At 42.7% G+C, this 14228-nt stretch overlaps 1 protein-coding gene across 2 annotated transcripts in view; it reads right to left on the reverse strand.

Annotated features, from left to right (window-relative positions):
- The window catches only part of PTPRK (protein tyrosine phosphatase receptor type K), a gene marked incomplete at both ends in the record, with an annotated part of 412874 nt that extends 400998 nt beyond the window's left edge, over positions 1–11876 (reverse strand). For both annotated transcript variants that reach the window (XM_084283862.1, XM_084283861.1), the window contains one exon: positions 11765–11876. In XM_084283862.1, coding sequence (XP_084139988.1) covers positions 11765–11876 — 112 coding nt within the window. The remainder of the gene's footprint in view (positions 1–11764) is intronic.
- Positions 11877–14228: the final 2352 nt, after the last annotated feature.

Raw genomic sequence — 14228 nt, forward strand, 5'->3', positions numbered from 1 at the left:
AAGCCATCCAACATATTCTTCCAGTATTTTGAAGATCTGCAAATGTCATTATTAATCACAAATCCTACTCTTTCAGGTTCACAGCCTCATCATGTAGCCCAATAAAACAGACCAAAGATTTTCAAATACATGGTTTCCATCAATTTGAAAGTAGTGTACAGTCTCCCCTTTTCTGGATACTCATAAAGAACATCTGTGGAGCCTCTCATCAACAACAACATAATTTTGCCCTTCCCAAATGCTGGTCAGTTAATGCAACACTTTGTTCAATAGTTGTCACAAACACTAATAAATCACCGGAAGAGTTGCACATTTGAAGTATAAACTAAAACAAAAAACATGGGTAAGTGAACTGGAGGGAACAACGGCCACCCCCCAAAAAAAAGCTGTTTAGTACAGCTACTTCAGTATGTTTAAAACAACCTATAAAACTGAGCCTGGTAGCTAACTGCTGCTGCAGAGGCAGAGGATACACACACAGCGAAGAACTCCCTCACCCCAGAAAGGACTGCAGACCTGGAAGCACCTCATGCCTGAAACATGACTCAGACAGAGCTGTTAGCTTGCCCTGTAGTACTTAACTAAATCAGCATACAGGGATTTCAAAGCAACGTTTCAAGGCAAACAAAATAAAAAGTACTAAGACAATAACACACCACCTAAGAAATGCAACACGTTCCCACTTATGCAGGATGTATCAAAGAATGAAAACTAACTTTATCAAAGAAAAAAACATAAGCTAAACAGCTTGGCTATTAATAGTATCTGAACTCAGTAACTGCTAATATAATTATTTTAAAAATATTAATATTAAAAAAATAATAATTTGACAACTTTTCACTGCCAGGTTTCAGCCAACTCACAGCCAGAAAAGTCACCTACATTTTACACCCATCCATTTAGTCTGTGTTTACCAGGGAAATTATGTTCCCTTTCATTACTCAGCTTTGTTTCATCTGATTCAGAAATGCAACATAACACACTAAAGGTTTCGCCCTTACCTGGAAATTGGTTGTCCTTATTTTACACTTATTTATATATGCAAGTACTTTATAGATTTATATATGTAAGCATGGAAATTAAGGCTTTTCTTGGGAGTGGGAGTTGTTAATAATTTCTTGTAGTATTTGAAAGACAAGGTACCAAGGAAAAGAAAGGCCAACCCCACAAAGATTTACAAATGCAGGAAACTTAATATAAATAGACCTTTTGCACTAAACAAGACCACACACACCCAGCATTCATATGCTGAAGAGCTGGCAAGCCTGAGGAATTAGTTTGCAATTTTTAGTACTTTCATAAACTAGGTTAGGATGGATTACTAGTAAAAACTAACTACAAAAGGAATATTTGTCTGGCTTCTCTGAATTGAATAAGGAAAAGACTGAAAAGAGCACTTTATGACATTTCTGTTGTGAGAAAAGTCTTTTAATGGAAATTTTCTAGCCTGAAACACTGAATGCAACAAAACACTTTCATGAACAGAGAGATACAACTAAGCAGTGAAAAGAAGGAACATATACTAACATGCTGAAAAGCCTAATGATATTTATACTCATTAGCTATTCTAGAGTAAAGAATCACAAATACCTCGCCTCCCTTCAATTATATCATGAAAAAACACAAAATTGCCATTAAAGTCTTCCAGGAAAAAAAAAAAAAAAAAAGGAAAACCAAGGAGATTAAAAAAAAGAACTATAACAAAAGCGAGTAGAAGCTCACAAGAGCAATCGATGAGAATCTACCCCTTTTTTTTCAGGAGCATGGGGAAAAGATTATGGAATGATTAAGTGCTTTCTTTTTGCCTTTTTTTATTATTATTATTTTTTAAACCAACACCATTACCTCCTCTGTAAAAGATTATATGAAAAACAGAGAAAATTTAATACAACATTGTCTTGATCTGCTTACTCATAGTCCACTTAAAACCTACACAACATTCAGATTTCAGCATACTTATCTAAGAGACACCAGAAATCTCATACAATCATAAAAAGCATGTCGTCAAAGGAATCAGAAGTTGAACAAAACATAAAACTGCCTTCAGTATTGTGGATTAGTAGGTTTTAGTAAATTGTCCTCTCAAAGCATTTTAAGTATTGTGATGGCAGTCAGCACTGAAAACTCATCTCTGCTTTGAACTCTTCCAAATTTCTTCAGCGTTCCCTTGTTTGATAACTGCTTTACATTTACGAAGAACGGGCAAATGGAATAACACTAGGAGAACCAAACAACTGACATTCCCCATTTTGATCTTACTCCAGCCTAACACCACACAGAGATGATACAGATACAATGAAGTGATCAAAGATCAAATTTTTCTAATAGCCACAGGGCAAGTCTCAACTAGGTCTTATAATTTTTTCACTGTAGTTAAGTTAAAATAAGCTATACTAAAATTTCAGTGTTTCAATATATTTTTTAGTTATTGCTTAAATCCTTTATTGATTTAAATTAGCAACAGGCATCCTAAATCACACTATAGGATTCACAAATAAAAGCAAGTTGTATTTAGAAATAACTAAAGGAAAAGAAGATTTAAAGAAGTCAGTTACCACTCAAAACTTTTGTTCTGACCTGTTCTGAATTCACCATAACTACAACCATGTTTGTTCTTTATGACTTTTTTTTCCTTCTGGTTAATATTCATCAGTCACTTTCATTGGTACAGAATAAGTGTTTGGACACAAAAGAAAGCATATAACTCCACCTCAATATAAATATAATAACCAGTGTGTAATAATTAGAATGAACATGCCAGAATTTAATTGCAGCAGAACTTGGTTTTGAAGTATACAACACTGCCTCATAACTCAGCAGAATTAAGTTCCTGACATGCTAGTTGAAAAATGGCTCCTTTTGCTACCCAATTAATATATGTAATCACATCTTTTTAGTAAATGGTAGCAGAAGTAAATGACATTCTGGCAAACTGAAGAGTGCAATCTTTCACACACTTGCTAACAAAAATAACCTCACATTATTCATAGTATGGAGCACAGAATTCAATCTTTTCATGGCACCAATCCTTGAGAAATTAATTTCTCAAAATCTTTTTCGAAGTTTCTCGAATCTTTTACTGAAGCATATACACAGTGCAGCACTGTAAACAGCAACCAACACCAAAGACACACAATCTTCCTAGAGAGAAGAAATGCCCAACAAGTCTATGCACAGTACTTTCTGACTTTAAGCAAGTTTCTACATGCTAAAGTTAATGCATGTTGCTGGAAAAACACTGATTATTTTTTTCCCCGGATAATCAGATTTCTGGACCAAATCTCTTTCAGGCCTCATCTACACTTGGTTTGCTGTTGTTCTGGCTTTTTGTTTGTTTGTTTTTTCCATGTCTACCATTGAGTAATGTTGGGGGAACACACAGACATATTACCAAGTATAGCTACACCAGCAAAAAAATCTTGATGTAGTCCCAGTTTTAAACCTACAGGAAAATAAATCTGCTCTAACGGCTTATTCAGTTTGAAATCACTGCTTGACAGCAGTACAAGGTCACCCTATTGTTGTAAAGCCGGCTGTCATTCTGGGGAGGCCCTCCTTCCTTTTGGTAGTGGCCAGCATTTATCTTTTCTGTACAAGGAAACTCAGATGTTTGTCAGCCAGAGACTACTGTATCATTTACCTATCGTGTTATTACCTTATAGTAGTTCTCACTGCTATATGTTCATGCTACATAGTTACCCCAGAATATAGTTACATATTAAAGATGTTTCAACAAATAGAGTGACTCAAATTCCTTGCCACTCACCCAGCGCTTTAAGGACACATTACCCCTGTCGAGGCTCAATTCTATGACCATTTTGTACACCAACAGAAATTACACTGATCAACAACTTGGCAGAACTTTTTACCTGCAGTCCTTCAAATAAAACACTACAGCTCTGCGCCACTAGTTCACTGTTTTCATATTACATAATATATTAGATCCAATATTTTTACTGTTTAAAATAAGAAAGTGCAAACGTTGTCAGGCAAAGATTTGGATGTGACAGCAATCACAAAACAGACTTGATTAGATCAAATAAATGGTTCCTAACTGAAATGCATGTAGAGATTTGTTAATAAAAACTGCAACTTAAGTGGAAATCAAAGTTCAGAAACAGAAAGCAAATCTAAAAATTTAAGTATCGATCAGTTAATTTGAAACAACAGAAGTTTTACTCCATTACTCTGTACTTTTGAACAAACGAAGCTCATTTACAGAGAAATATATAAGATACAAAAATCAACTAAAAGAAGCTCCTTAAATGTGGATATATTCTACAAAATTGACAACTGTAAGACTATTTCCACAATTTACATGGCTATTGAGCAGCTTAACATTCAGAAGCCAAAAACAGATTAAAAATAGTTTCAGGTGCAACCAACACCAGCTTTTAAAGTTTGAGGTTACATGTACATGTAGTTTCAAAAGTAAATAAATAAATAAAATCACCACAAACAGCTATTATTTTGTCATAGTGAATGTTTTGGGGGTTGAGGGAGTTGTTTTACTTGTTGCTTTTTTGTTTTTAAAACACAGCATCAAGTTCACAAAATACTTATACCTTCCTGTTCGGGAAAATATTTCAGTATGCTTTTTATCAGTTTTTATATTTATATATTGTATAAATATAAATTGTATATTTATATATTGTATACATTGTATTACTTCCAGAAATACAAACATGACTTTCAATTACATAGCTTCCTGGTAAATGCAGACTCTAAGTGACTCCAAACTACTTGGTAAGCACAGACTATATATAGGTGACTTTAAACTAGGTATTTTGCATAGCTTTAAACTAGGGAGTTTAAAGTCACTTATAGTCAATGCTCACCCGTAAGCAGCACAAGGTAATGTCTTCGGGGTTGTTCAGCCTGGAGAAGAGAAGGTTCTGGGGAGGCCTTGCAGCAACCTTCCAGTGCCTAAAGGGGGCCTACAGGAAAGCTGGGGAGGAACTCTCTCATGGGGTGTAGTGACAGGACAAGGAGTAATGGCTTTAAAGTAAAAGAGGGTAGGCTTAGATTACATATAGGGAAGAAATTCTTTACTCAGGAGGGTGGTGAAGCCCTGGAACAGGTTGCTCAGAGAAGCTGTGGATGCCCCATCCTTGGAGGTGTTCAAGGTCAGGCTGGATGGGGCTTTGGGCAACCAGGTCTGGTGGGAGGTGTCCCTGCCCATGGCAGGGGGGTTGGAACTGGATGGTCTTCCAACCCAAACCATTCTGTGATCCTGCTGCCATTCTGCAATAAGCTCAAAGTTTCTGTTAATGTCATCTACCACTCTTCTACCAGCACCCTCAGCCTGCAGAAACCATGGGTGTTTTTCCTCTTCCAGCCTCATGCATGTGTGTAATGGGCACTCCCACTTAAACACCCCAAACTACTCACAGCCCCATGCAGCCAGAAGCAGCTAGGAAGGGCAGTCACTGTGTGTTGCTGTGGCAGCAGGTCACTCACCAGAGCCCACACAGGAGAAGGGAAGGACAGATCACACAGGGAAAAAGGCAAGACTGTGGAACAGGGCTTTAAACTGGTTTCTGCTGCACCCTAAATTGGATGTCATAACATCATCTAATTCTAGCCTAGTATCTAGGTGTTATCTTCTGTAAGTCTTATACACCATCTACACTAGGCTTGCCACCACACCCGCTCTGTTACATGCCATTAACTAGCCACTTCTTGCTTACACATTTATATAATAAATGACATCTATCTATTACAATGAGAGAACACATTTAAGCCCAGTTTATTCAAAGACGCACGTCAGGGAAGGAAACATGAATACCATGTCATCCATGCATGCAGTCAGCCAGACAGCAGCCCCAAATGCCTTCACCCAGCCTAACTCTTGCAGCCTCACAGGGAGCGCCACGGCAGCCTCGTGCCCTTGGCCTCCTCCTTCCTCTTGCTTGGGTGAATGAAGTGCCGGGCAGAAAGCACAGCCCAGAGCCAACCTTCTGAAGACAGCACAGGTTCAACTCACCCCAGCCACACTGCCACTGCAGCTAGCTGTCAAACTGAACCATCCCTACCACTGCCCCTCATCCTCCCATACACCAGATTTATGAGGTGCCACATCTTCAAGACTGCTAAACTCACTGATCAAAAGGATACTAATCCCAGACTCCATCTTTCATCCAAGAAGCTTCACATAGAGCTAAATTAACTCACTCACTGACCGCATGGTGGCCAGATCCTGCACAAAGACCTAAGAGGTATTCAAGAGATGGAAATGCCCCTCTCTGTGGCAGCAGTAACTTAAATTGGCTTAATGGGATCATCAGATTGTAAATGAAGCTCCAAATCCCACTGCACACTTCGGGGAGCAGCACTACAAAGGCATCTTTCCATTACAATAATAAACTATGACATATGGGATCCTATTAGCACATGAAAACATGGGCCTTGTCCTCACTGACTAGGTTATCAGGAGTAAAGTAATAGTTTTGGAGTCTTCCTATTACACTTTCAATGAGATCTGAGTTGAAAAAGGAAGAGTAGGGATTTCCCCAAAATGTATGCTAATGTGAAACAAAGCTGACACTTGGAAATGTACCCAGCTCCTGAGGAGTGAGATGACTGAAAGGTCTTCCAGCTAAGGAGGTCATGCAGAGACATCATAAGACTCCAGAGCATGAAGTACCACTGTTCCATATCTCTGCTTTTTAATCCAAATATTGCCAACACTTCCACATAAGAGGATAAAGTCTCTTTAGCTCACTTGTATCAACAGCATTTCAGAAGGATACAAACCGTAGTGGCAAGCATTAAGCAGGTTAACTCTCCCAAACACCAACAAGAGGCCAAGGGGTCTTCAAGAGCCTTGTTTAGGAGTTCTTTCCCCGCAAAAAAGGGTTGGTTAAGGTCCTTCCCCCTCCCAGGAGCTCCTGCTGACTCTGACACAGACCATCATTTAACCACACAATCTCAGCTCGTCAGTAATGAACCAGACAATTGCATATAAGTGTCAGCTCCCAACCAGGAATGGTCCAAATGGCCAAAAATAAAAAATAAAAAAAATAAAAATAAAATGCTAGGAATGATTATGATACGGGTAAGAACAGAAATCATTACTAAGGACTATATAAATCCATCAGGCAGCTGTGTCTTGGACACTCTAAGCAATGCAGTAGAACTTAGAACTGGAAAAGAAAGAGAAAGCTGGTAAAGGATGGAAAAAAAAAATGAGGTAGAATGGTACAAACAGTTAAAACTGGACTTTTCAGACTACAAAATGAATAGTTGAGAGAGTTTGTAAAACTACAAAATCCTGTGTGGCATGAAGAAGGTAAGTTGGGAGCCATTATTAACCATTTCTTTCAATACAAGATGGGAAGACATTAAACAAAACTAGTAAGTTAAAAAAAAGAAAAAAAAAAAAAAAAAGAAAAAAAAGACCATAGCTTTTTCCATAAAACATGTAGATTCCTTTCTACTCTGTGATGTGAACACTAAAACTGATACAGGCTGAAGATGTTATTAGGCACAATTGTGGTTACAAGAAACCACTTAATGACATTAAATACCAACACATTGTCTCTGCGGTCACAGTATCCATCCAAAATCACTCACCTTGCCCATATCACTCTCACAAGTGCCTGCCATCAGACTGGAAGCTGGGCTAGGTGGACCTCTGCCTGAACCCGTGTAGGTTTCTTCACCCTTCACCTCACCTCATTCTTGAATTATCTTAAGTAGATCTTAAGTAAGGGCAAGACAGCTACTTGGTTTAAGATGTACTGTTTACATTAACTTATCAAGGCCTACAATAATTTCTCAGGCAAAATGGACTAAGCGGGACTTCTTGGGTCTGTGTCTTCTGGGTGATTTCAACCCCACTTTCACAAGGTCCATTTTGAAAATTAATACACGTGTTATAATTGAACATGTTATAATTGAACACACAGGTGTTCTCTACAAGGGATCTCTACCACAGAAGAGAGATGAACGCATAAAGAAAAGTAAAACATTTGGGAAGGAGGGGGTGGAAGTGATAAAATAAGTTTGCTTTTAATTCCACTCATCATCCATATAATTTGTCAATACATTTTAACAGCTTGGTGGAAAAAAAGCTACTGAGAAGTCTCTTATACATACACGCCTACCTGCACAAGTATGTCCTGTATATCATATGCTAATTGCTTCAGTCATTTTATTCTTGAACGTGGCTACAACTTTTGTCATTCTGACAGCAAAAGGTTAATTCAATTACTTAAGAGGATTTAAAAGCATTTTCAAAACATGCTTAATTTCTTCTACATGATTACACATATATAAAAAACAGATGTACATACTTTGGTATGTTGGTGTATTTCTCTGTATATAAATGTATCAAACTACAAAATCCTTATAAAAAAAAAAGAAAAAGTAACATCTCCTGCTTCATAATGTCAAATTTCTGAGTTACTTATATTCTGTCTTTGGGAGAGAGAGAGAGTCTATTTTATCAATGAAAAAAAGATTAAAACAGAAATATTTACTCTTGCCTGTTCATTTGTGATACCATAACTACTTTGCCTGAGAAAGTCTGAGGAATAACTACTCTCATAAAGGGCTTGAACTTATAAAACATACATACCTCCTTTTTATGCTTAATTATCCCTATACTGTGAAATACCACACAGTTAAATAACTCCAGGTAGGCTGACTCACTTCCAGAATTTTTATCTTTGCATCTTTCACTTAATATTAAAAAAAAAAAAAAAAAAAAAAAAAAACTTTCACAGATACTGTCTGAGGCAGTGCAAAGTATATTTCTACCAGCTAGCTGTCAAGCCGGCAGCATTTACCAAAAAAATGTTTTTTTTCCAAAATTTAAAAACACGCAAATTGCTAAAAATAATATTAACAAAAAAATGTATAAGCTTAAAATTATCAAGTTGTGAAAACAAGCTGAACTTGTTCTTTATCGAACTGTAGGAGTTACAGATGAAAGGAGGTGCTATATAAGGAATAGCCAGACTTCAACAAAGTACGTGCTGCCAAAACATTTTGGCCTAGATTCTGACAGGCACGCACCCAAGTTGAAGGGTCAGGGAAAGAGGCAGTGTAAAGAAACAATGTACAGAGACCAGAAAAATATGACACTGTGGATTATGGTTGGGTTTTGCGGGGGGTGGGCAGAGAGGAGCTGCTTGAGTGTTGCTTTTGAAACCTGTGGGAAAAGACAGCATTTCAACTGTGTGCAAAGGGGGCGGAGATAACACACAAGTACAATTTTTAAGACAGCAACAAATTACAAGATGCATCTTGTTCCTTTTCCTAGCTTGCTTCTGTTCCTCCTCTCGCCTTCTCATTTGCTTTCACGGAGCAGCTAACAACCAGCACACACATGCTTTTGAGGATGGCCAACTTTCAAGAAGCCTGAATTCTGGCATTCAATTAGACACCTAACAAACACATCCAAATTTACATGGGGAGTTCTGGATCTAGCCAACATCCACTGTTCAGAGTGTGGTGCAAAGCATCATAAAAATGAAATAAAAAACTAATTAAAGCAAGACAGACAGATTTGTGAAAGGTTCAGACTGAACTAATATCCCCATTAATAAGCAAGAAAAATTAACAATGTTTTAAATTGTTACAATGCCAACAATAAGAAAGGAAGCTGAAAATGAGTTAGGTTACATTTAACACTGAAACCCACATGCTCTTATATTAAGGTGGAGAGGACGGAAAGACAGTCAAATGAAGATGCCTGAAAAACAGTACTCCTGTTAAAAACAGAAGATTGCTATGAGGAACACAAATGCTCCTATATGCTGGCTATATAGATTGTATACCAGAGCGAGGCCCTCACTGGAACTGACATACAAACCCCAACCATGTGTCCTGCATCCACTAACAGAGTGATGAAGTCTAATCAACAGGGAGAGGAAAAAAATACAAAACTGCTTCAGGGACCAATTTAGTAACAAAACCAAAGTCTGTAGCAATTATTAAATTCAGAGCCTTCAAACCAAGATCATAAGCAAGTGTTCAGTAAGGCATCGCTCTACATGTGTTTACTGAATGTATTTAGTAAGTGTCCAGTCATCATACCTTACCTAAACTGAGCACACTGGAAGCATCAGCTACCGACAAATCCATTTCTCCAAACCTTCGAGAAAGTCCAGTCAAGCCTGTAATTAATAAGCCTCTGACCAGCACAACACATCAGTATTTTTGATATTTAGTAATAGGAACGGCAGTCTGTAGCTGCTGACATGCTGCACAAAAAAAAAAAAAAAATGAATCTCATGTTTCCTAGATACAATTGTTCAACTCTTTGACAAGCTTCACCTACTCTGGTCAGAATGATCCTGAACATTCCTCTCAGCTTACTTAATACACACCCCAAGGTATTAACCTGACTTTCTGTACTTTCAACTCCAAGAAGGGCTAGAGTTTATGCTTCTCAGCATAAAATACCATGGACAATGTAAGTTATCAGAACTTCCCACTCTTCTTCCACCAGTGAACAAAAACTTGTATTAGCCTGACAAGTTACAGAAAGCAAAATCACTGGTCTGATTTCAGTGTGGTTTTGAATGAAGAGATGTCAACGCTTCAGAACCTTTTATTTTAGCTACTCCTGAAGTGTGCCAACATCATACATGGTACGCATCCCTTCCCCTGGTAAAAGCCTTGTAGGTGCTTACGTAATTGTACGGTTCTGATACGCAGACACCGAATTATAGGCACCAAAGTCAGCCACACAGGAGGGATGTAATCTGTTCAGAGCAGCCCAATTTACCTTATTGCTTCAGCACATTTCTTAATTGACAGTGACACATCTCAAACTTCTCAATTAAAAATTAATTTATAGGATCAGGGGGAAAAAAAGCAGCCTCCAAACTATGCATCAGCCCTTATGAAAACCCTTATGAAAACTGCTCTTCCAAGTCTCACGAGCCTAGATACTTTTATTAGTGGCGGTTCTCGAGCTCAAGCTTTCCTATCGATATTAAAGAGATGCACACGCTTGTCCGACTGATGCGCCCGGCACAGCAGCGAGTACTGTTAACAAAAAAAGAGCAAGAACAGAGACGGGAAAGCGCCTGAAGTCTACTTCGGGCTGCTCCACGCCACGCTGGAGCGACACAAGCCCACGCTACAGCCCCACGGGGACCGACGCCGGGTTCTGGCCACCGTCAGCGGCGGGGGGCTCCGGGACAGGGCGCCCCGTGCCCCCTGCTCCCCCCGGGGGCTCTGTCCCGGGGTCCCCCCCGTTCCCAGCGTCCCAACCCCGGGGCCGCAGCCCCCCCCGTTCCCAGCCCAGTGCCCCGGGCTTTCATCCCGCAGACCCGAGGGGAGGAAGGGGCGAGAAACTCGCGGCTTTCAAACAAAACGGACGCCGCCCCGCACGCCGCCTTCCCTCCCAACGCGGTTCTCTTATTTTTTATTATTGTCCTTTTTTTTAAAAAAAAATCCCCTTTTAGGAAAGGGGGCGCCCCGCGGGGAAGCGCCGGGAAAAGTTTCGGCGGGGGAAGGGGGCGGCGGCAGCTCCGGCCCCGCCGCCACCTGGGAGGCTGCCGCGGCGGGAGGAGGAGGAGAAGGGAGGAAGGTCGGAGGGCGACTTTACAAGGCGCCCGATCCCCGATCCCTCCATGCTGCACCCCACAGGGCGGCGGGGGGAGAAATAGGGGGGTGTACGGGGACGGGGGCATCCTCCGCAGCTCCACCGCCGTCGGGAGCCGCGACCCGGCGCCGAGCCTCCCGCGGCCCCCGGCCCCTTCCTTTCCCCAGGGCACCCTCACCTGGGCGCCGAGCGGCGACTCACCTGCGGAGAGCTGGGCCCGGGCCGCCCCGGGCAGCGCTGGTGAGCAGCCGGCCAGCAGCAGGGCGAGCGCCGCCAGCAGCGGCAGCAGAGCGGCGCCGGCCCCCCTGCCCATGCCGACTTGCCGAGAAGTTTCCCAAAGCGGCCGGGGCTGCCCCAGCCCGCGGCGGGCGGGCGGGCGGAGCCGGCCCGGCCTCCCCCCGGCCTCCCCCCGGCCTCGCCGGTCGGGAAAGCCCCGCGCCGAGGGGCGCCCGCTGGCCCCGGGGCCGCCCGCTCGGGGCAGCGTCTGCGGCGCGACGGGCGCAGCGACGGCGGCAGCGCCGGCTCGGCTCCGGCTCCGGCTCCGGAGTTACTTTGCCGCTGGGCGAGCGGGGAGGGAGGGAGGAGCCGAGCGCGCACGGCCAGCCCCCGCTCCCCGGCACTTGGCAGGGGGAACGTGGGACTCCGGCCCCGCAGCCCCGGAGCGGGCGGAGCGGCGCCCGGCAGCGCCTCCTGCTGCAGGCGCGGGGGGCAGCAGCGGCTCGGCACGGCTGGGAGCGGAGCGGAGCGGCTCCGCTTTCCTCGGCACGGCTCGGATCGGGCACCGCCGCCGGAGAAGGAGGAGGAGGAGGCGAGGGGAGGAAGGCCGGCGCCGGGTCGTCCCGGGCGCGGCGTGCGGGGTCCTGCAGCCCCCGCTCGGCTTCGCTTGCTGCTCCTGCCTCTAAAAACGCCTCAGAGCGCGTAGCGTTATTGCCGTGCATCGAGCAGTCTGGCTCTGTCTTCCAGCCGGGATTTTTGTTATTTTTATTTTTTTTTTCCCCCCTCCCCTCTCTTTGGCAACACTCGCCTGGCTCGTCGTGCCAGTAAAGTCTCGTTGATCGGAAGTGAAATTGTAATTAACAGCACCGCCATTTGCGCTGTTATATCCACGTGTAGCGAAAAGCTGACCTTCCCGACAGGTCTACACGCAGATAGACGGCTCCGGCACCCGCGTGCGGTGAAGCAGGATCTCCCCGCCACATCCAGACTCGGGGTCCGCGATGCCACAAAGGCCCCGCTCCGTGTCTCACAGCTGTGCAACTCGTGCACCCAGAAAGCATTTGGACTAACAGGTAAAGACGCCAGGGCTGGAATTTTTCTTTGACAGAGTATGAGTTCCTTCAAAAATTTTAAACCTATTTTTAATGAGTTTTTCTCTTTTTTTTTTTTTTTTTTTTTTGTTTTGTTTTGTTTCTCTTGCACAGCAGCTGGTAATTAGAGGTGCTATGTAATGCTCGCAACAGAACCCGAGACCACTGGAAACTTGCAGGTTTTATTGCAAACTGGAAATTCAATCCAGGTTCATCAAAGGTTTTGCTGTGATTCCAAATCCTTTCCAGCCATTGTGTGGCAACTGATAGGTTTTGACTCAAAACCCTGCAAACCTTCATGTTTTCACAGCAGGGGAAAAAAAAAAAAAAAAAAAAAAAAAAGTTAAACAGCAGTTTGAAGTACGTGGTAGCTTGTATAACAAAGCACACCCCCAAAACAAACAAACAAACAAACAAAAACTCTTCCACCTCTCCACCTCTACAGCTGGAAACCTCTGTACTTCATTTGGGTGGAGTGGCCAAAAACTTGCATGCTTACTGTAAAATACAAAATTATATGCTTTAGTGAACACTGGCTCTTTGTTTGAACTTAGGATGGGAATTTCATGAGGCAGATCTCGTGACAGCCAGTGTTTCAGGAAGGATGGGCCACGTGCTGGTTGCAAGTAAACACGGGAAATTCTTCTGAGCAAGGTGAAAGAAAAGCAGTGTGCTGGCCCTGCTTCCCATGCATTAGGCTGCATCATGATTGCTGTGGAAATTTTTAAGGAAAACAAATTCCTTGTGTGTGGTGGGGGAGTACATGTGTATCTGGTGTTGTCCTGTTGTGTGTGTGTGTGTCTGATGGGGTTAGCTCCAGCTGGGAGCCATGCAGCTAACACTGTAAAAGATGAATGCCAGCCAGACAACTCATGGGTAGCTGAGGAGGTCAGGGGAAGAGGAGGACCAACGCGGCCTCCCCATAACCTTGCAGCAGGTTACCCCGGTGACCAGTACTGCCGATAGCTGTATCCATACTGTTGGCAAGGCCGTGCAGTACCAGCTCTCTGCTCCCTTGGTCGGGCCTGTGGCAAAGGGTTGTGTTGAAGCACGCTCCCCCTGTGCTTTATCCACATAGTTTCCTTATCTGCCAGCGGGAGTCCCCTGGGATTTTAACCTTTTCCGCTGCTCACGTTCCTATTAAAAGACAACAAAGAGGATTTTGATTGCTATTCTTTCCTTGAGTAGAGAGTTCAAGCTTGAGAGGTATGGGTGATGCGCACGTGACCCCACTCCTCTTCCAGGTACGTATCTGCTGAGATATTATGCACAGTTCTGCTCTATGTGCCTTCTAATGTACTTGGCACCCTGACAAATATTTTAACTTACATATCAGGTTAGACATCATTTTTATCTTA

This window comes from Netta rufina, assembly GCF_964035555.1.
Source record: "Netta rufina genome assembly, chromosome: 3".
Lineage (NCBI taxonomy): Eukaryota > Metazoa > Chordata > Aves > Anseriformes > Anatidae > Netta > Netta rufina.